Source organism: Zootoca vivipara, chromosome 13 (assembly GCF_965207765.1).
Source record: "Zootoca vivipara chromosome 13, rZooViv2.hap1.1, whole genome shotgun sequence".
Classification (NCBI taxonomy): Eukaryota; Metazoa; Chordata; class Lepidosauria; order Squamata; family Lacertidae; genus Zootoca; species Zootoca vivipara.
Window position 1 is genome coordinate 26109272 of NC_142596.1, and position 25161 is coordinate 26134432.

The 25161-nt window shown below is 46.4% G+C and overlaps 1 protein-coding gene across 1 annotated transcript in view; it reads right to left on the reverse strand.

Moving 5' to 3' along the window:
• ITGA11 (integrin subunit alpha 11) overlaps positions 1 to 24386 on the reverse strand; it is a 90244-nt gene extending 65858 nt beyond the window's left edge. The window contains exons 1-2 of the mRNA XM_060282367.2: positions 24044 to 24386; positions 10040 to 10151 (exon numbers count right to left, since the gene is read on the reverse strand). Coding sequence (XP_060138350.2) covers positions 10040 to 10151; positions 24044 to 24095 — 164 coding nt within the window. The 5' untranslated portion in view covers positions 24096 to 24386. The remainder of the gene's footprint in view (positions 1 to 10039; positions 10152 to 24043) is intronic.
• Positions 24387 to 25161: the final 775 nt, after the last annotated feature.

The window sequence follows — 25161 nt, forward strand, 5'->3', positions numbered from 1 at the left end:
CTGTCTTCTGTAGCATTAGTTACCCATCTCAATTTTGTGTGAACTGCAAATATGATTGTCATTCCCTCAATTCCTTTGTCCAAGTCATTTATAAAAGTGCTGAACAACAGCATCCCCCCCCCACAAGGATGATGAGTGAGCACACTTTGGGTTGGGTCAGTCAACAAGCTCCAAATCTACCTAACAGTTATTTTGTCTATCCCACTTTTTACCCGCTTCCCACAAGAATATCATGGGGGACTTTGCCCAAAGCCTTACTGAAATCAGGATACTCTACATTTACAGCATTCCCCTGATCCACCAAGCTTGTAACTCTATCAGATAAAGAAATTAGATTTGTCTGGCCTGACTTGTCTTTGAAAAACCTATGCTAGGTCTTAATCATCACAGCCTCTTTTTCTAAGTGCTCATAGACCAACATTTTAATTATCTGTTCTAGGACTTTTCCTGGTATCAATGTCAAGCTGACTGTTTGGTAGTGGAGTGAACTACAGTGGAATGGACTACCTTAATTGGAGGTTTTTAAACAGAGGCCTCCATTTTTTGAATATATAAATAGAGAGAGTCATATAAGTACTCCTCCCATCATTCACTCCTCATTGTGGCTATAGAGACTCATCTTAAAAAACTTAACTACTGTACATGTAACTGTATCTCTGTAATTGTTTACAGTATATATATATATATATATATATATATATATATATATATATATACATACACTGATTATGCTCCATGTATAGTTGTTCTTGTTTGTATGGTTATGTCTTAGTGCAGGGGTTGGCAACCTGTGGCCCATGGGGGCAATTTAACCGGCCCACGAGCCGTCCCAGAACCAAGACACCTGCTCAGTGAGCCCCTGCGCGCTGTGCTAAACCTGCGCAGCGTGGGTGACTCACTTCCGCGGCACCGGAAATTGCATCTGTGCATGCCCAAACACCGGAAATAACGCGTGCGATCTGGCCCATGGCGAGATCTCCATGAGAGTTGACCGGCCCAGGCAGGTAAAACTTTGGCAACCCCTGTCTTTAGTGTGTCCATATGTTTATGATAAAATCAATTTTAAAAAACCCACACACAGCAGAGATTGGATGACCACCTGTCATGTGTGATCTTGCCGAGATTCCTGCTTTGCAGGGGTTGGACTAGATGACTCGTGGGGGTACCCCCCAATGCTACAATTCTATAATTCTATGATTAAGTCCATATGTGAAGGGAAATATCAGTTGTGTTTGCTACAGAAGGAAGGCCTATGGAAGCCAATGAATCCTTCTTTGCTTTCATGAGAGAATACAATGGGACCTGTAGTTTGCAGTGAGCATTGAAATGACAATAAACCACAATCCAAGCAGGAGACAAAACCAATTTCTTTGGTGATCCAGAATTTCCAGAGTGGGGAAAAAATATGTGCGAGAGCATTCTGTTGAAAATCTCTTTGGCTCCCACAATTTGAAACAAATTCAGGAACAACAGTTCAGTTCTGGCAATGCTTTGTTATTTCTAGAGTTCCTTCCTATGTAGAATATTAAGTCCTGAGCTGAACTGGGCTGGGAGGGCAGCAGGGTGATTCACAAAGATTTTAATATCCTTTTGAGAAGCAGGACCCATGCGCATGACGCACACCGCACGCGTCACGACGCATGCACACACAGGAGGGATACGCCGCAGCACTGCAGCGACACAGCAGGCAGCGTCCGGCAGGCCTCCCCCTCTCTGTCTGGCCCTCCCTTCGCCCATCCTTACCACGCTCAAGGCGGTTCTCCTCACAGCCAGTTTGCGCTGGCTCTGCAGGGGCTGGTCTGCAGGAGGAAGGCGAGGGCTGCGCTGCCGGCGGAGGGCGGCTCCTCCAGCAGGGAGGAGACGCCATGGAGGAGCCGGGCTCGGAAGCCGCCGGAGCTCTTTCCACAGCGCACCCCGGCCTCGCCTCCATGTGGGTGGCGAGGGGCGCTTGCAGCTGCGGCGACAGCCGTCAGAGATGGTCACCCCTGTCCAGCCTGCCCCCTGGGGCGGCACACCCCGCCCCCATTACTACACCACTGCCCAATTCTGTCCCTTTGCGTGTTCAGACCCAGAAACCTCCCCCCTAAATAAATTCACACTTGACTCAAATTTTGGTTTTGGATTTTGGCAGAATTTAGGCCACAACTGTATTGATTACAGAAAGTGAGTGGTTTCATAGGCTCTGGTTCGACTAGCCCCCCTGCTCTGCAGGCAGCACTGACCCAGGGCCTGCCCCATAGTTCAGCCAAGGGTGAACACTTGGGAAGGCAGGAAGATGGAGATGGACTATGTCCGCCAGTCAAATGTCCCCCTGGGCTCAGGCACAGGCACAACCCCCTCTCAGGGGTTGACCAAACCATTTGAGTCCCCGGATTCCTTTAATGGAATACCCTTCACATAGGGATAGTGAGGGCGTTCCCCCATCCCTATCACCTGAACCAGAGCCTATCCTCAACCTTACAAGTTGTGATGATTTGCTAAGCAGCAGGCGAAACCCAAATGGCAACAGCCAATCAACCAAGTGGGGAAAATTCCTGCTGTGCCCCTGTCCCAATGACAGGTGACACACGACGGCATAGCAAGGTCAAGCGCAAAAGCCCTAAAAATAGGGAGAGGTGGACGGGTGTTCCGAATGCATGCTCCGAAAGAGGAAGGTCTGGGTCACGTGCATGGGCATATATAGGTCCCTCGATCCATTTGGACTGCGTCCCATTGGCCAGATTGAACCCAGCAATAAAGGACCTACCAACCAGGTGTTGTGGCTGACCAATCGAACCCACCCACAACATAGGGGATCGGGTTCCAGATCTCACCGCAACACGTGCTCTCTTTAAGGGAGGACTTGATTTCATAGCCTTGGGAATCGCTGCTGTTAAAGTATGGAAACATCACAATCTAAACTTTCCTGCATTTCATTTCTCTCTCACTTCGCGTCCCTTTTTCTTTTCTTTTTTACAACTCCCACTCCCACCCATGTGGGACTCTGCAACTCTGGATTATGCTGAATGCATGGTGAAGTGGCCAGTGTTTCATGAAAGCTAATGCTGCAAATCATTCATTCATTCATTCATTCATTCTTCATTAATTAAATAATTGTTATAAATTATTATTATTATTATTATCAGCCTTCCACCCTAAGGTCCCTGGGTTACAGCATTAAAATCTCTTTCATATCTCCATATCTCTATATCTCCATATCTATCTATCATCTATCTATCTATCTATCTATCTATCTATCTATCTATCTATCTATCTATCTATCTATCTATCATCTATCTATCTATCAGCCCACATAGCCCCTTTCCCCATCTGTAGGTCAAGAAGCCCTTGACCATGTGATTCTGTGTTTAACAAGTAATGAGGCTAAAATCACCACTCATTTTTACACTCCTGAACATCTACCAAGACTGGGGGGGGGGGGCAGTGCAATTCATATAGCTAACCCTATCTTGTTTATTTGGTTTATATGTTCATTTGATCATTCTCTTTGCACAGACATGTTTTTGTGTGCGTAAAAGTTGCAACAAAAATAAATAAATAACAACATCTTTAAGATAATAAAGGGCTGTATCCAATTAAGTCCTATGTAGAGAGTAGACCCACCGAAATCAGTTGTGTCCATTAATGTCAATGGGTCTACTCTGAGTAGGCCTAACATTGGATGCAACCTAATAATAATAATAATAATAATAATAATAATAATAATAATAATAGTCTATCCTACCTACCCCCTTCAAAAGAATGCACCTCCTCCTCCTTCCTCTCAAACCCCAAACTGGTGCATCCAGTTGCAAGCCAGACCACCAAAGACTGACAGCCAAGAAAGCTGGGGAAATGACTAACTCCTTTTCCAGATCAGCACAATTATTGCTGTAAATCTTCAGAGCAGATTTGATGCGGCTTCCCCCAGAGTCCCTTTCCCTTTTTTTCACATTACAGGAAGACAGAGGACGTCATGTCTGCTCCTGTGATTACCCAAAGTATAGGAGAGTTTGCCACCAGCTCCTCCGAACTCATGAGGTAACCAACAACACAGGCCTGGGAGCCCTGCGGCTCTTGGGGTGGATTGGGCCTCTTTGAGATTCCTGCTCAGCCATGAAGCCTCTCTCTGCCATTTTAAGGATTAGAGAGACAAGAGACCTAGAGATGTAATGCACACACGGAAGAGTGCTAGGCAGCGAGGGCTAGTCCTTGCTGGCATTTCCACCCCTCCCATTGCAACAATCGCCTGATCTTTTGTTTTGCTTCCATGTTATGAGAAAGGAGGGCCCTTGTGGTCTCTTCCAACTCTATGATTCTATATGGTGTTTCCTGCTTGGCAGGGGGTTGGACTGGATGGCCCTTGTGGTCTCTTCCAACTCTATGATTCTATAGGTGTTTCCTGCTTGGCAGGGGGTTGGACTGGATGGCCCTTGTGGTCTCTTCCAACTCTATGATTCTATGAGGGGATGGAAGCTGCTCATTGGTTCTTCCATCTCTGGTACTGAAAGTTTCTCGCTCTTATCTGCGTAGAGATAAGATGGCTGCATGAGAACTGCTCTTCTCATGCATGTCTGTAGTGATTTGTAGCGACAGAAATAAATTAGGCATGCTTCAAAACCTCTGCAACTTCGCTTCTGTTTTACTCTGCTGAGTTTTGGTGCTCACAATGAGCAGGTGTGAGTCCACTGCACCAGGACCTGTTCTCTGGGAATGCTGTGTCTATGGTCCTGTGATCGGAAGGTCGGTGAAAGTGCTCCAGCCGCCTAGCCCATGCAAGCGCTTAAGACGTGGGCTGAACAGGGCGTACTAACAGTCCTTTCAGGAGAGTGAGGGCACAGCCCCACCAGCCTCCCTCTGCCCTCAGCCAGTCCCCACCTGACTGCCTCCTTACTTACAACCAGTCCAAGGTCTGGGTGCCCATGCCTGTCAGCTTCCTGCCCCCTCAGTCTCTGTGTTGTCTTTGTAGAACATAAGAGCCTGTTGGATCAGCTCAATGGTCCCTCTAATCATCCATCCTGTTACCACAGGGGCCAGCTGAATGCCTGTGGGAAACCAGCAAGCAGGACATGAGCACAAGACCCCTCTCCTCTCCTGTAGTTTCCAGCAACTACAGAGACATTACTGCCTCGAACTGTGGGGGGAAAGCACAGCCACCCTAGCTAGCAACCATTGATAGCCTTCTCCTCCAGGAACTTGTCCCATCGTCTTTTAAAGCCATCCAAGTTGGTGGCCATTACTGCAGACCCTCCAAGTGTCCCTGTTTTCCAGGGACAGTCCTGGATTTACAGAAGCTGTTCTGGTTTCTGATTTGATCCCAGAATGTCCTGCCTTTCCTTAGGAACGTCCCTGTTTTCATTGGAGAAATGTTGAACCCTCAAGCCAAGGAGGTAAGTAACTATACAGTAATAACTCCACGAACGTCTGCCCCGTCGAGCGTCCATTTCGGCGAACGTCCCGTGGCAAACTTGGAAGTTCCGGAATGGGTTACTTCCGGGTTTGCCGCTTGCGCATGCGCAGAAGCACTAAATCGCGCTTCGCATATGCGCAGAAGTGCAAACCGCTCCTCGTGTGTGCACAGAGTGGCGCTTTGTCAAGCATCCCTTTTGTTGAGTGTCCGGGGCTCCAGAACGGATCCCGGACTCAAAAAGGGTACCACTGTATATTTATCTGAAGGCAGCCTTGTATAGGAAAGTTTTTAAAATGTTTTTAACGTGTTTATGTCTATTGGAAGCCACCCACAGTGACCGGGGCAACCAAGTCAGATAGGCAGGGTATAAATAATAAAATTGTTGTTGTTTTTGTGGAATAAGGCATTCCTATTTTCATCGGAGAAATGTTGGAGGGTATGTTGCTGTCTCCTGTGGGAACAAGTTCCACAATTCATCTGTTTGCTGTATAAAGATGCATAAATGTTTCCTCTTATTCACCTTTTGTCTTTTTTTTTTTTAAAAAAAGCCTCACATTTGGGGAAGGGGACAGGCCTCTCGTGACTTGGGCAGCTGTCACATACTTCAGCAACAGTAATCAAATCAGGGCCGGCCAGCCTTGCACATAAAAACCCATTTCACCCTCCACCAAGGGTTCAGGGTGAGTTTCATATTCTCCTCCTGCTTTGCTCTCATCAGGAGATGCCATTTCTTTTCAGGATGAAAAATGGTCTGTTGCAAAATATCCGAGGGTAAAGTATGCAATTAGGTTGGACTCTTTTATTTTTAAAAGATGATCTTTCAGAATTAGAAAATGGTCACGTCAGCATTTGGAAACACACATGTGCAGCAGAGGCTCAAGGAGACGAGAGGAAGCCAGGCAGACTCTTCCTTTTCCTGGAGCTGCAGGCGAGCAAGATCATCGGGGGAAGAGGAAATCCAAGTTTAATGGAGAGAAAAGAAATGCAGAGAAAAGAAAGGTTGGGGTGGGAGAAAGGAAATGAGACGAGCCCTGTGGGAGCTGAAGGCCTGATCTTTAGAACTAAGTCCAATGGTTTTGGGCCAGTGATCCACCAAGAGCCGCCCTCATAACCCAGATTGATGCTTGGGTAGGTGGGACACCTGCTTCCATCGTAGGTTGAGTGAGTTTCAGGTGCTCAGCCCCACTCCTTCCCCCCAAAAGATCTTCAGTTGGTCTTCTGCCTTGCAACACTGGGAAACCCCAAGAATGAGGACAAAAAAATCTGTCTGAAAAGATCTGCCATCTTATTTCTGATTATCACTCTGAATTTCTGAATTTCTTATCTCTGTGCCGCATGCCAGTGGCAACTCCAACCCATCCAGGCCTGTGCCAGAATCCCCTGCATTGACCCTTGCCAAGGGAGCCGCTTACGCTACCAGCACGTATGTGGAGTCTGCATTCCATACGCAAGTTTCAACAGACAGCACACCTGTCAAAAATGTCTCAGACCACCTCAATAACTACAGGATGAAAACAACAGAAAAAGCAAGTGGCGTTGTCCAGTGCAACCTGGTTAGATACCAATAGACTGTGGCTGGGCTCATTTTGAAAGAAAAAGGCGGCTTATTTTGAAGGGCGGGGGAGAGCCAAGGTCACTTAATGAGGAAGGAAGGAATGAACTCAAATTGCAGATCTGGAAAGACAATGAAGAGAGATGATCTAATGCGCTGGCTAGATTTTGGAGCGGTGCAAATTACGTCTCCTGCTCCCTCCCTTGGAATTTGGGAATCTGGATTCCTTCTTTTTAGACTTTCCACTACCTTGGCTATATTTGAACCCCCCTCCTCCAAATGTGTAACTCTTGGCTGTCTGCCCCCGAAAGCCCTGCTCAGATCTTTTATACATGCACAGATGCAATAGAAAGAGACTAGCCACTTCTCTTCCGCTCTCAAAATCCCTCTAAAATCAGCCTTCCTCAATCTGGTGCCCTCCAGGGGTTGTATTACTAATGTAGTTGTAGTACTGTAATAGAAGTAGTATCACCTGCCCTTCACCAATAAGTCCCAGGGCAGATTGCAACAATTTGAAATCCAGCAGAACTGAAAAGAGTTAAAGCAGATTTCAGTCACAGGAATACGGTGGGCCCTGAAAACACACATCTCAGGCATCAAAAACCAGAGGAGAGAGAGGTGTGTCTTCAGCCTTCACCAAAAGTTGAATAGTGAAGAATGCTAGACGTACCTCTGTGGGGAGGGAGTTCCACAACTAAGGGGCTGCCACAGAGAAGGCCCTCTCCTGGGCAATCACTATCCTGAATTTCTGAGGGACGTGGAACAAGTAAGAGGGCCGCCGCCACCCCCCGCCATCCAACAGAGTGCTAAGTTAAAGTCACTAAGTGGTATACTTGTTCCCAGTGCTATTTTTCTAGAAAAAATGTGCCAGAACTCATCACGAACACCTCCCTTATTCTTTTATAATGGCCAAGGTGCCCACCTGACAAGTGCTGGAACTGAGTTCCGTTGAATTCTGTCGGGGGGGAAAAAGCCCTGTTTGTTCTGCTGACAGAATGTTGTTGCACAAGAGGCTGCTGGTAACTTTGTTGAGCGACAGATGGTTTAATCCAGGCATCCCCAAACTTCGGCTCTCCAGATGTTTTGGACTACAATTACCATCTTCCCCGACCACTGGTCCTGTTAGCTAGGGATCATGGGAGCTGTAGGCCAAAACATCTGGAGGGCCGCAGTTTGGGGATGCCTGGTTTAAACTGCCGCATTTTGAATTTCTACCAGCACAACTGCCGCACTGGGCTGCTCTGTTGTGCGAAACTCACCCACCCACCAGTACAACAGCCCTTGCAGATGTTCTGAAGGACAACTTTGGTGGGGATGAGGGCCATTCCCCTCTACCTGTACTGCTGCCTGCTCCTCTCTCCAGCCTCATTCAGCACTGGAACTACCCTGGGCAGTCTCCAGTCATAGAATCATAGAATCATAGAGTTGGAAGAGACCACAAGGGCCATCCAGTCCAACCCCCTGCCAAGTCACCTCAGGTTACGGCAGCGGCAGCAGAAGAGGCGGCGATGGCTGGTGGCAAAGCATCCTGGGCTGCAGGGAGACAATGTGGTGGGAGGTCCCTGTGATGTGGGCTCTGCCACTGCACCAACCTCCCTGCCACCTTGCCCCTTCCCTACTTGGTTTATTCCGCATTAGGAAGCCAGGTGAGTAACACTGTCTCAGCCTGCTGGCCGCCAACGCTTACACCCAAAGGAGGCCCAAATCTCAGGCTCATGGCATTTACAGAACCAGTTTGGGTTTCTCATGGATTCCACATCTTATACAACCAAGACGGCAGATTTTTATTTATATGACACGCATGAGTTATCCGAGGGAATTTCTAAAAAAAGTATCTTTGGGGGGAAAGACACCAAAGAAAGAATCCAAGATGCTCAGTGAGCTTAAATTCCTCTTTAAATACTTGGTCGGATGCCAGGATTCGTAAGAGCTGTTATTATAACCATCTCCCCTCCACAACCCAGAATTTCTCCGTTTGCCATTCAGCTGTGTGATGTGCCTTTGCTGTCCTTCTCGCTGGAATTCTGGAATCTTTGCAGGCAGCCTTTCAGGGATGGCCATCTGGTTTCCCTCTTAACATCACGCTGCGGCTTTGCTCTCTTTTCCACTGCGTCTGCCTCCTGCCAATTTCACATCTAGCAGAGCTGGCTGACAGTGGCACCACAATCGCTGGGATACTGGATCCTTTGGTAGCGAAACATACGTCTGTTGGTTTTGTAGTATGGATGGCTTGTTTGTTTAGTGATTCATACTTTAGCCATTGTGAGTCATGGTGGGTTTACAATGGCTTCTTCTTCCTTTTTTTTTTGCTTTTGGGGTAAAAACAAGAATCCTTAGCTCCTTATTTTGTTGCATGGGGTTCATTTTAGGCATTTGAGGAGAAGGGAAGGAGCTTTCGGAGTTTGCTCTCTTTCACACACACACGCACACCCATTACACAACGATGGCAACGTCTCCACAGATCTAACATCACAGATAAAACTTTTACACCACATCAAAGAGATGTCTACATTCACCTTGGTTTCCTGCGATGTGAGCGAACTTTTCTGGGTTCAGGCAAAATGCCAAGCTCATGTGGTCTCTTTTCCCCTCCTGCATGGCCAGCAGGAAGATTTCTGCAAGGTTTTGTTTCTCTTTCAAAGAATACTGGCTTTAACATTACATATAAACCAGGAGTCGTGGTGTACAAGAAACTATGGTTAGTTGGGAAGCCAGCTTCATAACCTAGAGTTTGAAGTTCACTTGCTTAGCAACTAACCATCATTTATTGTACAACACATCGCCTGAGTTGCATGTAGTACTAAGCCAAGATTCCTTGAAAGCAAAATTGGAAATCCTTCCCCTACCTGCAAGCGAGGAAAAGAGTTAGGCAGGTACATGATCCTGACACTTTGCTGGGGCTCATTGAGGTTTTCCAAGGTAGGGTCTCACCATGGTTTCATGTTATGTACAAGCAGGTAAAAAAGAAATTCAATTTACCAGCATCTGATTAAGGACAGTATTAGAGACATAATAAAAGACAAATGCCTTGCCAAAAGCATAGGAAGAAACATCACAGCATAAGCATCCAGTTTAGGCACAATGTGGTATTCATTTACCATTTCTTCCCATTGATTTCATGCTGTTGAACCGTATAGCCAAAATAAGCTTCTTTAGAGCCTGGAATAATTCGTGGCCTCTTCGTGTCAATGTTGAAGGCATCGCAGAATCCTGAGACAAACAAATTTGAACAGAATTAAGTTGCGCAGCAAAGGGAACACAATGCCCGTTTTACATTCACAAAATAAATAAATAAAATTCTTTTAAGGCTGCAAGTGTGAATTTAATACCCCCCTCTCCGAATTGCAATTTTAAAATTCATTGTCTTTTAAAAACTGGAAGTTAAGTTTTTATGCTGAAAAATGTCAATGTAATAATTAAGGCTGAAATGTTTCATTGTTTCATCAGTTACATCAATTAAGGGTGCAATGCAGTATAAACAGAAGCGCGTTCCAAAGGAACTGGAGAGACCTTGCTTTTCTTTCTCAGTGCCTGGACTTGGAGCAGGAATCAAGTCTTTATCTGGGCCAAGCCACTTAGCAAGAAGATTATGTAGGGGAAGAGACAAAGGCTACCTGGCTGTGTTTATCCTCGGATTGGAGTTTCTGCCATTTCTCCCCTTCTGTACATATCGTATTTCTGGACAGTGGTGATAAATAAAAGAATAACTATTGCAGTTTGGAACAGAAGGACCGGGATCATATTTTTGGGCTACGTTTCTTACTATAAATCCAGGGTGGAATTTTCATGTGACAGAAGATAAAGCTCTTTTTCATTTCATCAACAAAATTTATTATTATTTTCCTGCACAGAGCAGAGCCTGGATTGTCTTCTGAGAATCTCAAAAATCTGGTGTTTATCTCTCACCATTATTATGTTGATGAGACAATATTAACATTATTTAATGATAAGGGTGCTTGGTTTCTGAATGGGAAGAATGTTGAGCTGGCAAGAAGGGAGGCCTTTTGACATGAGATTGACACTCCTTGATCCACACAGCAACAACTAGCATCTATTTCAACATGTCAAAATAGAGAGCTTACATCAGATTTATTTTATATACATATATATTTAAAATACTTCTACCCTGATGTCACAAGTCCCTGCATCCCACACCCCTTGCAGCTTAAAGCAGCTGCTCTTTCCTTCCTTCAGGAACACAAGCTTCCCTCCTCCCGCTTTTGCGGTCCCTCTATCTCCCCATCAAACTATCATGGGCAAAGAAAACAGATGACCCTGCACACCATTCCCTGACCCAGAGTTCTTCCTCAAGAGGCAGACTCTGCCTTCTCCAGTTTTCTCTTTCTCCTTTCCACGATTCCCTTTTATAAGCAACTAGCTGTACCCGGCCACGCGTTGCTGTGGCTCAGTCAGGGTCCCCGTTTCCCAGGAGAGGCGCATGACGCAATGACACCCCTCTTTCTGTTGCCCCTGGTGGGTGACATCATCTTCCCCCCACGTTACGTCACCATCCACCCCGTCCCCCCTTTCTCTCCCCCTCGTATATCGTATGCCCATAGGTTCCTCCTTATGTCGTGGGTAATGTTTGTGTGACGGTGTGTTGAGTAGCCGTTTGTGAGTGTTGGTATTTTGACACCCCCCCCCCACAGTTTGTTCATCTGTCTCCCCTCCTTAAGGCTGCTGGTTTTGTGTCCGTTGGGGGTTTCTGCATCCGTGCGGCTCTCCACCTTTTTTATGGAAAGTTGTTTTGGTCCCGCCCTCCCCCCACCCAGGCGAACCCCACCTCCACTCAGCTCAGTCTGCAGTTTCGCTCTTGTCCAGCGGGGATTCCCTGGAAACCTGAGCTGAGCTGCTTTGGAGAGGGAGACTTTGGAAGCTGCAGTACCAGTGGAGTCGTCGCTAGAGGGTAATGTCTTGTTTTTCCCAAAAAGTATGTTGTTACCTGTGATAGGTGTGAGATCTGTATAATGTAAGTATATGCAAACACTCCCATATTCACATGGAACATTGTGTCAAAATTTCAATGCAATTGGTCAAGCGGTTTTGGAGAAAAGTGGAGACCCACAAACATGCACATTTTACATTTATAGATATAGATAGGGTGGGGTGGGGGTGGGGGCACAGAGAATCTGGAAGCTTTCAGCTTCTCATGAAACCCACTCAGGTTGTGTGAAGACTGGTGGGTTTTTATGCTTTTTATTTTGATGATCAAGGATCTGTAAACCAAGCCTTATGAGGAATGGTTGAAGGAGTTGGGTATGTTTAGTCTGAAGAAGAGATTGAGAAGTGATATGATAGCCATCTTCAAAAATCCAAAGGGCTATCCCATGGAAGATGGAGCCAGCTTGTTTTTTTACTCTCCAGAGAATAGAACCCAAACCAATGCATTCAATTGACAAGAAAGAAGATTCTGTCCCAACATTAGGAAGAGCTTTCTGATTGTAAAAGCTGCTCAACAGTGGAATTGACAACCTCAGAAGCAGGTGGACTTTCCTTCATTGGAGGGTTTCCAGCAGAGGTTTGGTGGGCATCTGTCAGGGATTTAGTTGTTATTCCTGTATTTAATGGGGTTTGACTCGATGATACTTGGGCCCTTTCAACTCTACAGTTCTCTGATTCTATGTTACTGATACAGTGATTTTGCATTAGTGATGGATTTATATTGGACCATCCACACACCATTCTGCTTTATTAGTTGTCTGGTGATGCTTCCCCAATGTTATCACACTACTATCTGGGGGGTGGGGGGAATTCTTGCACTACAGTGCAACAAAACAAAAATTGCAAACCCAAAATAGTTGTGGTATAAAAAGTGACAGAATTTCATAGAATCATAGATTCACAGAATTGGAAGAGACCACAAGGGCCATCCAGTCCAACCCCCTGCCAAGCAGGAAACACCATCAAAGCATTCTTGACATATGCCTGTCAAGCCTCTGCTTAAAGACCTCCAAAGAAGGAGACTCCACCACACTCCTGGGTAGCAAATTCCACTGCCGAAAAGTTCTTCCTAATGTTTAGGTGGAATCTTCTTTCTTGTAGTTTGAATCCATTGCTCCATGTCCGCTTCTCTGAAGCAGCAGAAAACAACCTTTCTCCCTCCTCTATATGACATCCTTTTATATATTTGAACATGGCTATCATATCACCCCTTAACCTTCTCTTCTCCAGGCTAAACATGCCCAGCTCCCTAAGCCGTTCCTCATAAGGCATCGTTTCCAGGCCTTTGACCATTTTGGTTGCCCTCTTCTGGACACGTTCCAGCACGCCAGGCACTCCTGTCTTCCACTGCCTCCCACAGCTTGGTCAAACTCATGTTCGTAGCTTCGAGAACACTGTCCAACCATTTCGTCCTCTGTCGTCCCCTTCTCCTAGTGCCCTCAATCTTTCCCAACATCAGGGTCTTTTCCAGGGAGTCTTCTCTTCTCATGAGGTGGCCAAAGTATTGGAGCCTCAGCTTCACGATCTGTCCTTCCAGTGAGCCATTGCAAGTTAAAACATTTCAAAACACTAGGATAAATTTAAAAGGGACAGGAGTGAGGCTGTCAAGGATCACAAGGTACTTGATTGTTCTGCTTCACCCTCAGACAATTGGTCCATCAAGCTCAGTACTTTCTACACTGATTGGCAGCAGCTCCCCGGTGCTTCAGGCAAGGGACATTCCCAGGTCCCAGCTCCCCACAGAGATGCCATCAGGGATTTGAATTTGGGACCATCTGCATGCAAAGCTGATGTTCTATCACTGAGCTCTGCCCCTTCGACTCACGCTGCTCCCCACTTCACCATTCCAGCTTTTGTATTGTTGGGGGCTCGGAGGGGAGGAGGGCAGTCGGAATGATGCCCTTGCACCCCTTCCAAATGAGATCAGGTACTCACTGTGGGTTAGAATTTAATAGAGGATTCTATTGCTGAACTAGTAAGACAAGTTTGCCCTGAGCTGGCCACTTAAGTGTCCTCATCAGCATCCCAAAAGAATTAGCTAGGTTGCAAGAGCTACAACTAAAGGATAGGGTGGGCATTTCTTCCACTCCCTCACCTAGTGACAAGAGTCAGAGAGTGGTGTGTGAGCTGAGCTGAAAGCAGGAGACAGAGAGGCATGCTTGCTTTGTGCTGTATCCAAAGCTGTGACCAACAGAGAGGCAAGATCTGTTGGGTGTTAATGCTGTGAGCCTCTCTGTCCTATGCTCAGGTTGTATATATACGTAAATAAAATCATATACCCTAAAGACACCACAGTCTCCCCTAACCTTCACATTCCAAGGAATCTGAACATGGGCAAGCGTCTGGAACCCCTGGATTATCTCATCGCTCAGAGATTGGGGTGATATATAACAGTATGATTTAGGACAGGCATCCTCCTGTCTGTGGCCCTCCAGATGTTTTGGCCTACAACTCCCATGATCCCTAGCTAACAGGACCAGTGGTCAGGGATGATGGGAACTGTAGTCCAAAACATCTGGAGGGCCAAAGTTTGGGGATGCCTGATTTAGGAGAAACCAGAAATATTGCCCTTTCTTCTTCTCCACCGCCCCTTGGAATGATCTTTAAGCAGCCAGCAATGAATGAAGAGATTCAAAAGAATGTTAGTTGCCATATCTAATTGCTGTCTTATAATATAGTGGAAATATAAAAGAGACCAAGGCAATGTCTGGTCTTTGTCAAAACAGAAAGGACTTGGCCCAGAGAAGAGAAGGGATAAAACCTGAGTTGAATTCACAGCCATCATTTGGACATGAGGATTGATGGGTGTTTTTCCTCACTCGGACTTTCGGAAAACCCTCATAGCATATTTTGGCTGGGGATACCTGGCAATAAGGCAAGGAAACCACCCTCTTTCTTGCAGGGTGACCCTCCTATCCTCTCCAGGTGGCCAGTTGCCTGCCCCCTCCAGAGGAAGGGCTATAGTTCAATGGGAGAGCACCTGATCTGCACGCAGAAGGTCACAGGTTTGATCTCCAGCAGCATCTTCAGGGAAAGATTCGCTGCCCGAAACCCTGGTGAGCCACTGTCAATCTATGCGGACAATACTGAGCTAGACTGGACCAACCGTCCGTGCAAAGCAGCTTCTGAGCATCTAGAATTAACCTTTCCTTCAAGTATTGATTTTGGAGTATTTATGGAGAGTCGCAAGGGGCAATAGAGAGGGGGAAACCCCCAGGGCTGAACGTCATCAGAGCACATAAGAATGCAAGCTGAGCCCTGCTGGATCAGGCCAAAGGGCGCCCGTCTAGTCAGGCATCCTGTTCTCACAGTGGCCAACCAGATGCCCCAATGGGAAGCCCACAAAACAGGGCACAGGTGCAACAGCACTCTCTGCTCTTTCTAATTCCAGCAGCAAGTATTCCAGAGTTATACTGCCTGCAACTCCGAAGGCAGTACAAAACCACTGAGGTTAGTAGCCATGGATAGAGCTATCCCTCTCCATGATTTTTGCTTTTGCAAACCATCGAGTTCACGTTTTGTATAGCCATCCAACAACTCATGTGGTTCTTCCTTGGGAAGGTTCTCAATTTCTGATTCTCCATCCAGAGCAACTTTTGTTAAAACCATTAAATGTGCCAGTTTGCAAATTCTTCATGCCAAAGAGACAAATGCTTTTGCTTTTAAAAGAGTTGGGTATGTGTGTGTGTGACCAGGAGGACGGCTTTGAATTGCCCAGATGACAATGGCTATGCTTTATCTTTGGCCATGAGAGAACTTATAACCCACACTAGGAATCAGGGCTGGTTCCAGGGTTTAGGGGGCAGGGGGTAGGGCTCCTGACAACACCTTCTGGGTACACTCCCTCCCCCTTCCAAAGGGATAGTGGGAAGGAGCAACACTTCCTCTGCCTGCTCACACCTTTACTCTCTTCCTCTGGATGACAGGAGGATGGCTCCAACAAACCAAGGCATCATCCTGCTTTCAAGGGAAAGGCCAAAGGTGCGAAGGGAGTCAGTGTGACCTAGTTAGAATGTCAGACTAGGAACTGGGAGACACCAGAGTTTGAATCCCACACGCAACCAGGAAGAAGCTCACTGCAAGGCCTTGGGCCAGTCACTGCCTCTCAGCTCAACCTACTGCACAGGGTTGTTGTGTAGATCAATTCAGGAGGGGAAGAACCACGTATGCCACCTTGAGCTCCTTGGAGGAAATAGTGGGATATAATAATAATAATAATAATAATAATAATAATAATAATAATAATAATAATAATAATATATTTATACCCCGCCCATCTGGCTGGGTTTCCCCAGCCACTCTGGGCAGCTTCCAACAGAAATATTAAAATACAATAATTTATTAAACATTAAAAGCTTCCCTAAACAGGGCTGCCTTTAAATGTCCTCTAAAAGTCTGGTAGTTGTTTTTCTCTTTGACATCTGGTGGGAGGGCGTTCCACAGGGCGGGTGCCACTACTGAGAAGACCCTCTGCCTGGTTCACTGTAACTTGGCTTCTCACAGCGAGGTCACCACCAGAAGGCCCTCGGCATTGGACCTCAGTGTCTGGGCAGAACGATGGAGGTGGAGATGCTCCTTCAGGTATACTGGACCGAGGCTGTTTAGGGCTTTAAAGGTCAGCACCAACACTTTGAATTGTGCTTGGAAACGTACTGAGAGCCAATGTAGGTCTTTCAAGACCAGTGTTATGTGGTCTCGGCGGCTGCTCCCAGTCACCAGTCTAGCTGCTGCATTCTGGATTAGTTGTAGTTTTCAGGTCACCTTCAAACGTAGCCCCACATAGAACGCATTGCAGTAGTCCAAGCGAGAGATAACTACCATAGAGCATGCATCACTCTGGCGAGACAGTCCGTGGGCAGGTAGGGTCTTAGCCTGCATACCAGATGGAGCTGATAAACAGCTGCCCTGGATACAGAGTTAACCTGTGCCTCCATGGACAGCTGTGAGTCCAAAATGACTCCCAGGCTGCGCACCTGGTCCTTCAGGGGCACAGTTACCCCATTCAGGACCAGGGAGTCCTCCACACCTGCCCGCCTCCTGTCCCCGACAAATATAATGTGTTGTAAGAAGGAGTAATTGCTGGTGGCCATGTGATACGTCACAGAAGGGCTAGGTGCCTGGAGGTGAGGCAAAGCAAGCTCAGGGCAGGCAGCAAGGAGCAAATGGCAAGGAGCCATCCCTAAGACTCAGGTTTTATAGGGCTAGGTGGAATCCTATTGGCCCTTTGTGTCACCTGACTGCTGATAAGCTGGCTGCTGCAGTGCTGCCTTCCACCTGCAACACTGAAAGTGGCACTCAAATAAACCGGCGCCCTCTCCTGGCAAGCTGCCGCAATGCAGCCATCCTCCCAGCTAGAATCCCCACTTCTTTTGGCACTCAATGGGGTGCCTGGTCCTCTAGTGGTGGAAAGCATCTCCCATGAATGCAGAAGGTCCCAGATTCAATTCCCATGAGCATCTCCAGGTAGGGCTGGGAAAGATTCCCTGCCTGAAACCCCAGAGCTGCTGCCGGTCAGTGTAGACAATACTGGGCTAGATGAACCAATGGGTCTGATTCAGCATAAGGCAGCTTCCTATGTTCCACTCTTCAGAATGAATCACACATTTACAGGAATCTTAAGGATGTACATTCACCCCAAACATGCCATTCAGACTTGAAATTTATGGCTTGCGATCATCAGGATTTCAACCCACTCACTTCCATATGTGAATCTAAAAATACTGTACTGAGTAACTTTGGGTTGCTCTGCCCACCTCTCTCTGTTCCCATTTTTTTAAAGAGCTCCCTTTTTCTTTTCTTTTTTTCCTTGTTAAATTTTGGACGGTTCTGTGGGGAGTGCCTAGAATTAACAGAGTGAGCAAGTATGCTTATGAAAAAGAGATCGTTTCCTTCCTAGCATCTACGTAATGGTTGGAACTTAAGTATTTATTAACAAGTCACTATAGCAACTCCTTTAAGAAGAGGAGATCTATCCCGCTACTGAGGAACCACATAAATTGTAGAAAGTGACATGCACAATTATGGACAATGAATCCATACATCAGCAGTTTTAAAGTTCAAATTGGGCCGAGCAAGCCAGTGGAAATTCTGTAGGGATTAATTTATGCTGACATATTGGTCTGATTTGTTTATAATAAATGTCAATGCCTAGCCCTGAATTGGGGTTGTTTCTGAACAGTCTTGGAATAGTAAAGCTAATATGTGTGACTACTGGGGGTCTAAAGGTTGTTGCTATCATTGTTATTGTTATTGTTATTATTGTTCTTATTATTAAGTTTTATTTTAACATACATGGTAAATATCATTAATCAGACAGGAAGTACATTAAATATTATCACCAGAAGAAACTCTTCAGAAAACAGAGAGAAATATTAAATACTGACATTAATTCAAATGGTTAAATTAGCCGGCCCAAATATAATAAAGGTCAATCTTACCAGCAATAAGGTTGCAATATTAGGGTCTCTGGGAGGGTATAATTGGGGCCACAGAATTTTGCAGGTATCTTTCTCTGGGCAGAGAAGTAGGTGTGGAACATAGAAAGCTGCCTTCTAGCAGGTCATTGGTCCATATTGCTCAGGATTGGCTGCAGCTCCAGCCTTACCTGGAGATGCTGGGATTTGAACTTAGGACTAGCTGCATGCAAAAGAGATGCTTTTCTACTGAGCTACCACGTTTCCCTTAACACACATGAACACAGGGAGCTGCAGTCAGAATATTGGCCCATCCCTTGTCTCCACTGGTTGGCCATTGCTCTCCAGAGTTTCAAAGGGAGCATCCTTCCCAGCCCTGCTTGGAGATCAAACATCTGCTGGAAAAGGCTGGGGCCCTTTTCATGAAGCAGAACCACTCAGCGATGGTTGCTCTAGTCTAGCTACTGGGACAGAGCTGCAGCAGCTATGTAAGGTTCAGCCTGCCTGTTGCTGAAGCAACACCTGGGCCCTGCACGGAGCTGTCCAGGGTACCTTTGCCCTGACCTGCCTCTGCTAAGGTCAGTGCTCACAGCAGAACAGCTGGTGCCCTAGCAGGCCATGACAGGAAGCCTCCAGCTGCCCACCTGTTTTAATTAAAAACATTTCTGATGCCGGGGAAAAGAGTGACAGCTAGCTCATGCTATCAGTTACCTCCTCTGGGGTCATGGGGTCAATAAGAGTAGCATGAGGGAGTCTTGAGGGGGATTGGCTCACCCCTGCAGTCCTCCAGAATCCTCATTGGCCCCACAACCCCAGAGATGGGGCCTGATTGCTGGTCTCACTGTTTAAATTAAGTTACAGGTAGGTAGCCGTGTTGGTCCGCCGTAGTCGAAACAAAATAAAAAAATTCCTTCCAGTAGCACCTTAGAGACCAACTAAGTTTGTCATTGGTATGAGCTTTTGTGTGTTTGCACACTTCTTCAGATACACTGAAACAGAAGTCACCAGACCCTTATATATAGTGAGAGGGTGGGGAGGGGTATCTGATATCAGGAATCTGACATCAGGAATCACAAGACAGAGAAACCAGCAGGAGAACAATCTCCCAGGAATTCTATACAAGATCTCAAAGTAGCTGTATTATTACAAAAGAATTTCAGAAATAGACTGGAAAGAGAAGTTGCTGAATTGCAACTTACTACCAAACTTAAAACCATGGAGAGACCTGGTCTGAATAGAGACATTGGATTCTTATCTCATTATACATGATAAAGCTATTTTTAGCCATCTCACCCCTTGCTTTTTTTCTGTAAGACCAATTGCAATCGTTAACAGTCGTCCACATGTTTACCACACCTATCAGCCAATCACCCATTCCCACCACCCTTCTGAGTAATACCCCTCCCCACCCTCTCACTATATATAAGGGTCTGGTGACTTCTGTTTCAGTGTATCTGAAGAAGGGTGCATGCACACGAAAGCTCATACCAATGACAAACTTAGTTGGTCTTTAAGGTGCTACTGGAAGGAATTTTGTTTTGTTTTGTTTAAATTAAAATGGCCAGTAGTTGGACCATTGGCACAGCTGGCTGTTGCTGCATCTGTGGGCAGTGAGACTTTCCCTCACCACCTTGCCTGCCTGGTTAACACTTATTCATCCAGCTAGTCAGCCAGGGAGGAAAAAAGTATTGGTACCACAATTTAAAAACAAAGGTTTTTTTAAAAGCCAGGCTGTGACAGCATGGAAGCAGAGAAGTGGGACCCCAGAGGGCAAAATGCCCCTCAAACTTGGCACTTCCTCAGAGTATAACTAAAGGACCCAACAGTATCTTTCAAGCCAGCGGTTGCAAAATTTTGAGGGGCCACAGCCCCCTTGGTTCCAAAAAAATCATCCCCTACCCTATTAAAAAGCCCTATTTAGAATCACAGTTTGCATGACCAACTAAGGACGATAACAGCACAATAAAATTCAAAGCAGTAACAACTAATGGCACATCTGAGCCTGGATAGTTCAGCTGGTTACAACGTGGTGCTGATAATGCCAAGGTTGCAGGTTTGAACCCCACATGGGACAGCTACATAGTCCTGCATTGCAGGGGGTTGGACTAGATGATCCTCAGGGTCCCTTCCAACTCTACAATTCTACTGATTTATACTCCCTTCTGGTGCTTTCCAGTAACTGGTATTCTGAAGCATTACTGCCTCCAACCACTAGTATCCACTGACAGCCTTATCTTCCTCTATGAATTTGTCCCATCCTCTTTCAAAGCCATCTAAGTTGGTGGACATCACTGCCTACTATGGGAGTGAGTTCTGTAGTTTAACTATGCACTGGGTGAAGAAGGACTTCCTTTTATCTGCGTTGATGCAACAACAGTACAATCCCCAAAAAACCATCCATCCATTTTTCAGGGCAGTAAAATTGTATGCATGTGGGGTGGGTTCGTTAAATTTGCTCTGGAGGGAGGCAAAACTATCAAACGGTTTTGGAATAGCAGAAAAATGATGAATTCTCAAGAAAAATATCTTCCAGTGCTGAATGAAATTCTGTTGGTAGTTTATGCTCGCAGATGCAAGAAGTTGTGGGCTAAGAGACAAGGACTACGGGATCCATAGCTTCAGTCGCAGGCAGAGAACTTGAGATGGGTGGTGGTGGCATTTTACAGAATATTCTCTGGGATTCCTGAAATTCTCCAACAGTTTGGAAAGATCCCCCCCCCCTCCAAATGAAAATATTCAAGCATTGCTAAGAAAAACACTTTCCTGAGATATTTCAGCCCAGGCTGGGATGAAGCCTCTCTTACTTCCTCCACGTCCCTCCACAAAACCACCTTTTCCATTAAGCCTTTGGCACAACCCCAGAGGTCCCAGGCCTGGCTGCAACTAAGCTTATAAGTAAATTAAAGAATGTGGAACTTGAAACAGCCACATTGCATTTCTCTGTATAGCTGTGGCCTTCATTTCCTTCCCTTTCCTCAGTTCTTTCTCCCATGCCAAACTCTGGAGTGTAAGCTTCTGTGGGGCAGGGACCTGACCTCTGTAGTTTTTGATACTACATATGTTGTAAATGCATTCTGTCCATTTGAATTTGGTAACGTGTTGCCCAGTTTTTGGTTTCACTCTGTAAATAATCAGCAGGAGCAACCTAAGAAGAGCCTGCTGGATCAGGCCAATGGCCCATCTTGTTCAGCATCCTATTCTCACAGTGGCCAAGCCACTGGACCAATGGGAAACTCACAAGCAGGACCCGACCACAAGAGCCCTCTCCCTGTCTGCAGTTTCCAGCAACTGGTATTCAGAAGCATTGCTGTCTTTGAATGTGGAGGCAGAGCGTAGCCATCATGGCTAATAGCTACCATCGCTGGACTGTAGATACTGAGCACCACTGTGACAAGAATAATATACATTGCTGGGCTATAGCTGCCTTCATCCCTGCTCATTGGCCATGCAGGATGGCGTTGGATGGATTTGGAGTCCGTCAATGTCTGGAGGATCACAGCAAAATAAAAAAATTCCTTCAGTAGCAACTTAAAGACCAACTAAGTTTATATTTTGGTATGAGCTTTCGTGTGCATGCACACTTCTGAAGAAGTGTGCATGCACACGAAAGCTCATACCAAAATATAAACTTAGTTGGTCTTTAAAGTGCTACTGAAGGAATTTTTTTATTTTGCTTCGACTCAGACCAACACGGCTACCTACCTGTAACTGGAGGATCACAGGTTCCCCATACCTGTCCTAAGTTATCATGATTCTGGAACTACGCCCCCAGGTGGCCAAAGACTGATCTAAGTAACTGCAGGAATGAAACGTCTCCAGCTAGGAACATTTGGACACAAATTATCCTGGGCACCAGTGTTGAGTGAGAGCCAGGAAGCAGAAGGCAGGACCAAAGACCAATTGGGATCAGAAGGCAGAACCAGAAGATATCCATGGACTCAAGACCAAAGACCAAAACCAGACATACACCATAGGACAGGCTGACCAAGCTCTCAAGATGGGCACCACTGAGACAGGAAGTATACACTCCTTCCTGCCCTAGAGGAACCAATAGCTAGCCTGATGGGCAGAGCCAGACCAAAGCCCAGAAGGTTCTTCTCTGAAAAGGCTGCAGTTTGGCACTTCACCACTTGGGGCAGTGGCAACAGCTCCTGGCAGGTGGTTCCGATAACATCGGAAGTGTGGAATCGAAAGGGACCACTCCCAACCTACTGGTAGGACAGTGCCCAATGCAGCTCAAGCCAGTCCCAGGCAAATCTCCACCTATCCTTCAGATTCAACGTTTTACTAGGCTTCCATAAGAATAGGAGGAGAGCTTGCTGGGAAACCCGTAAGCAGGACACGAGCACAATATCCCTCCCCCCTTCTGTAGTTGCTGGCAACTGGTATTCAGAAGCATGCCTCTGAATGTGAAGAAAGAGCATGGCCATCATGGCTTGCAGCCACCGACAGCCCTTTCCTCTATGAATTTGTCCAATCCTCTTTTAAAGTCATCTAGGTTGGTGGGCATCACTGCCTCCTGGGAGCAAGTTTCATGGTACTGCAACATTAAAAGGAAGGAGCCAACTTGCAGCCTTACAGCTGAGTCCCTTTAAATGCAGGAGGAAAACACAAAATTCCTACTTTCCTGTCTAGTTAGTATTGTCGGGGTGTAATGCGCAGGGCAACCTCTCCAAAGAGCACAGCAAGAGTCATAACCGAATGGAAGAAAAAGGCTAGCCCGTCGCTGCGTGCAGCTGGGTTGCGGCAGGCACAACACAGCAACGTGTCCACGTGGAAAAGCGCAATACCAGCTCTCTCCATCAGCCACACTTTGTCTTGCCGTGGCTGCCTTCGGATCTTGCCAGTTTTGTTCGATTTGGGAGAAAGGTACATATTTACATTTGAAACATTCCCAGAAATAGTAATGGACTGGAACCCCTCCTAAAGCCCTGGGGTTGTTCAAGAGCCCCAGTTCCACTCACAAGCTGGAAAAGTTTCTCTTTTGTTTGAAAATATCACAGCAGAACACCCTCCCTCCATCCCCTCCCTTTGCTTCTGAGCTGGAACTGGGCACAGAACGATGTCAAACATAACTGAAGCAAACACGTCTCCCCTTCCATCAGCTCGGCCCCCTCCATACATAACAGAGTTTTTAAGTTTGCAGGAATGCAGCCAGCAAAGAGGCAAATTTTCATCCTCTCCCTCCTCTTCTGTAACTCAACACGCAGACCAGCAGCCATGCATCAAACCATATGTGGGGGCCAGGCTGCATCTTCTAAAATAAATAAAAGGACTCAGCACCTAAACATAATAATGGGTACCATCAAGTGCAAATGTTTTCAGCAAAGAAAGACTCTCTGAAAGTTGGAAAATGCAAAACAAAGCTACTTCATTTTGCTGCTTGTGGGGGGAAAGAAAAGCTTAAAAAGGAAGCAGATTGAAACATTCGGAACTGGGTCCAGGTGCCAAAAGCTTAATATACTTGAGATTCAAATAACTTCTCGACTTCCTCCCTCTGAAACTTTGCAAGAATTTATACCCTTTGCATTTTAAAAGTGGAGGAGACACAGACCGCTCCATCATTACATGCATTGGAGGCAAATCTCTCAGTTGCTGCATACATAAAAATAAAAATAATGAAAATTTGGCAACCGCGTCTTCTTGCTGACCTAAGCACTTTCTTTCTCCTGAATTGCGTTTCTCACCCACCACGGTGCACTGCTATGCTCCTGTATGAGATTCAGCACCACACACAGCCTGCCTTACCTGATAGGAGGCCGATAGCCCAGGCTACCACCAGCTCTCTGTAGAAGTCCATGTGGGTGGTGGAAGTTTCTGGTGGTACCCGACCCAAACCATCCACTTGAGATGCCAAGGCAGAGTGGCAGCTCCACTCCGAGGGGGGAACAGCTTTCTGCTTATCCCACAAGCCGTTCTTCGCTCCCTGACAGAAGCAGCTCTTGAGAAGGAAGTGGGAGGGAATAAATTGTAGGAGGTGCAGAGGGAGAGGAGAGGAGTGGAGAAAGGACCAGTCAAGAAGCAGATTCCCAACACCCTGGAGGGGCCACCCTGAGAGCTGCCGGGATTCCCTTGGCTGCAGAGACTTGCAAGAACTCTAGGAGAGAAAAGGAAGGAATCAGAAGCAACTTCACTCAGTGGGGCTTTTGACTGCAACTATAAACAAAACAGCCTAATTCTGCAGTATCCACAGTGTAGGCGTGCTGTTGAGTTTGAGGGTGTTTCTAAGGGGGGTAGGAACAAGGTATACAATTCTGACTTTTGCAAATTCATATTGATTTTCAAATGAGGTGGAAGGGATGTTTTATAAATGGGGGGGGGTGTCCTTCAAATTTAAAAACCTGAAAAGGGTCACAATCAAAATTCCAGATTTATTATTTTTTTAAAAAAATGTGTTCAGAAATGTCAGCTCTGTTTGGGGGAATTCATTTTTTTTCCTTTACTGCATTTGCATCTCACCTTGTTTCTCTCCAAAGAGCTCAAATTAGTGTGCATGGCTCTCCAGATCCTCATTTATTCCTCACAACAACCCTGTGAGGTGGGTTAGGCTGAAGGGGCAGGGCACCCATGAAGGGGCAGGGCACCCACAAATTTTGGTGCCAGGGCCATGCCTGTTGCATGGCACCCATGGCCCCAGGCACCCATGGTTGCAGGGTCAAGTTGGCACTCCTGTCTGAATCTATTCATTTTAATGGGCCTACTCTGAGTAGGATTCAGTTGGCCATTGTCTGAGACAGTTTTAATGCTGCAGGTGCCCATTCTGTGCTAGACAGTTGGCTCATTGGGGGAACTAGGGTTGGGGAGGGGGGGGCTTGAGCTAGGCGCCCAGTACAGGGTCACCAGATCATATACTGCTAGCTCCGCTT